This window comes from Melitaea cinxia, chromosome 7 (genome assembly GCF_905220565.1).
Source record: "Melitaea cinxia chromosome 7, ilMelCinx1.1, whole genome shotgun sequence".
In the NCBI taxonomy this organism is placed as follows: domain Eukaryota; kingdom Metazoa; phylum Arthropoda; class Insecta; order Lepidoptera; family Nymphalidae; genus Melitaea; species Melitaea cinxia.
Window position 1 is genome coordinate 8219437 of NC_059400.1, and position 2121 is coordinate 8221557.

At 38.4% G+C, this 2121-nt stretch overlaps 1 protein-coding gene across 1 annotated transcript; it reads right to left on the reverse strand.

Moving 5' to 3' along the window:
- Nucleotides 1-266: 266 nt before the first annotated feature.
- Nucleotides 267-1012, reverse strand: LOC123654971 (U1 small nuclear ribonucleoprotein C). The gene has a single exon (XM_045590826.1). The coding sequence runs from the start codon at nucleotides 877-879 to the stop codon at nucleotides 385-387; it is 495 nt and encodes a 164-aa protein (XP_045446782.1). The 5' UTR covers nucleotides 880-1012; the 3' UTR covers nucleotides 267-384.
- Between the last annotated feature and the right edge of the window lie 1109 nt (nucleotides 1013-2121).

Genomic DNA, 2121 nt, shown 5'->3' on the forward strand with positions numbered 1-2121 from the left:
AAACCGGCAAATCATAAATGTTTTGGGTGACTACTCTCCATTACACCAGAGCGGTTATGGTCACTGTTATCACATAAATTGTATTATGACGTTTTAATACTTACTACCAGCATAAATAATCTGTGAAACAAAAATTATTTCTCAATCTGGCTATGGATGGATTTTTATTATTTTAGTATCTTTATTTTTATAACACTAATATGGTTATTTTATACACTCACCGAAGTATAGAAAACTAATTTTGTTATAAACAAATAAGAACACTATTTAATTCTTAAAAATACTTTATTAATTTGTTATAATCAATTGATTACACTTTACAAAATATTTAACCTATAAAAGTCCTTTCCTGCATTCTCTCACTACCAGTTTTTATATTTCTTGTTATTTATTCATAGGAGGTCCATTCATTAATGGTGGTCGCATTTGACCCATAGGACCCATAGGGCCCATTGGCCCCATAAGTGGTCCCATCATTGGAGGTCTCATACCCATCATTGGTGGCATAGGGCCATGCGGTCCCATCATCATAGGGGGCGCCATAGGCCCACCAGGGCCCATCGTTGGAGGTGGTATCATACCGGGCGGACCACCGGTTGCAGGTACTGGCGGTCTCGGACCTCCTGGTCCCATAACAGAAGGATCCCAAGGGGGTGGAATAGCTGCGCCTTTATTACCAAATGGATTTTGTGCAATTTTTCCTGCTTTAAACGCCGCTGTAGTGGCATCAATAAGGTGTTGTGCTTGTTCTTCCATCCATTTTTGATAGTAAAACTTTACGTTATCCTTATGTTTTCTTCCAGTACAATGTGTCTTTCTTACGCTTGGAGAATCGTGCGTCAAATAAGTATCACAGTAATAACAATAATACTTCGGCATGTTTGTATATTTTTTGATAAAAGTTATGGTATTAATCTCGAAATTTCACGAATGAAATGTCAATCCGCACTCGTTGTGAACTTGTGATTAATCAATATGACAAACTGACAAAAGTGACAAACCAGTAACCACAGAGTAAGTGAAATTGAAGTTCAGAAGTACTCTAAACTTGAAGGTTAAGTTTGTATTACTCTATGAGCACAGTCTGACCAAAGATTAAGTGAGAGTAATAGGTATTCAACTATGAATAATTAAACATTTAAAAAATGACAGACGAATATAAATTGAATATAAAGTTATTACAGTCCGGGCTCCGGCCGCTCTAAGAATGCGCTTCTGACAGATCGTGTTCGAACGAGCAATGTAATTTTGAACTGGCGTACGATTTACGGCAAAATTTTAAATACCTATCTTTTATTTACCTCAATAACGAGTGATAAAATTAAAAATCGAATAATTATGCCAACTAACAGTAAATGTATTAATTTTGGGCTAAAATTATTACAATTAATTAACAAATATAAAAACAATAGCTTTTAAAAGTATAATATGACATGAAACCAGACAACGCAAGATACAATTAGACGTTTGCTGTTCTGCACTTTGGCCGGTCAGCAAGCAGAGACGCACTTCTCTCCTGGTCGACGCAGCAGCCAGTCACTACGCAGCACTGCGCCACTCCGACTCACTCGAGCATTGGCAGTATCACCAAGACTCACTGGGGCAACACCGCAAACAGTTCCGACTCACCGTGAACTATGCGGCATCTGGTTCCGACTCACTGGAACATTCCACTGGCCCGGCAAGCATCAGAAGATCTAAGGACGATTCAACCTGCTATCGACTTTCGGTCTCGGAGATGAGTGATGTAGTGACATCTATCGCGCAACATACAAACTACGTAACTAAGAACTGACGTTTCCTACATCGCGATATTAAAGTTCTCCGAAAATTTGACATATATCTAAGAACCCGATAACAACCGTGGGGGCAGTATCCCACCAGACACAACACTCGTCTGGTCGGAGGATCCTCCCTTTTCAATGGAGGATGAGGGACTTCACACCCTGTTCCTTACATTCCCAAACACTTTTATACTTAATAATAAGTAGCATTATGTATTTAATATTGTTAAGCATTAGTACTATTACTATGTTAGTACTAATTTTATTGTAGTACTTGTCTTGACTGCACAGATTAGTATATATGGAGATGGCTACTTAAACGCTTCACACTCAACGG

Excerpts from the sequence above, each read along its gene's own strand:
- LOC123654971 (XM_045590826.1), bottom strand. The coding sequence starts at position 879 with ATGCCGAAGTATTATTGTTATTACTGTGATACTTATTTGACGCACGAT.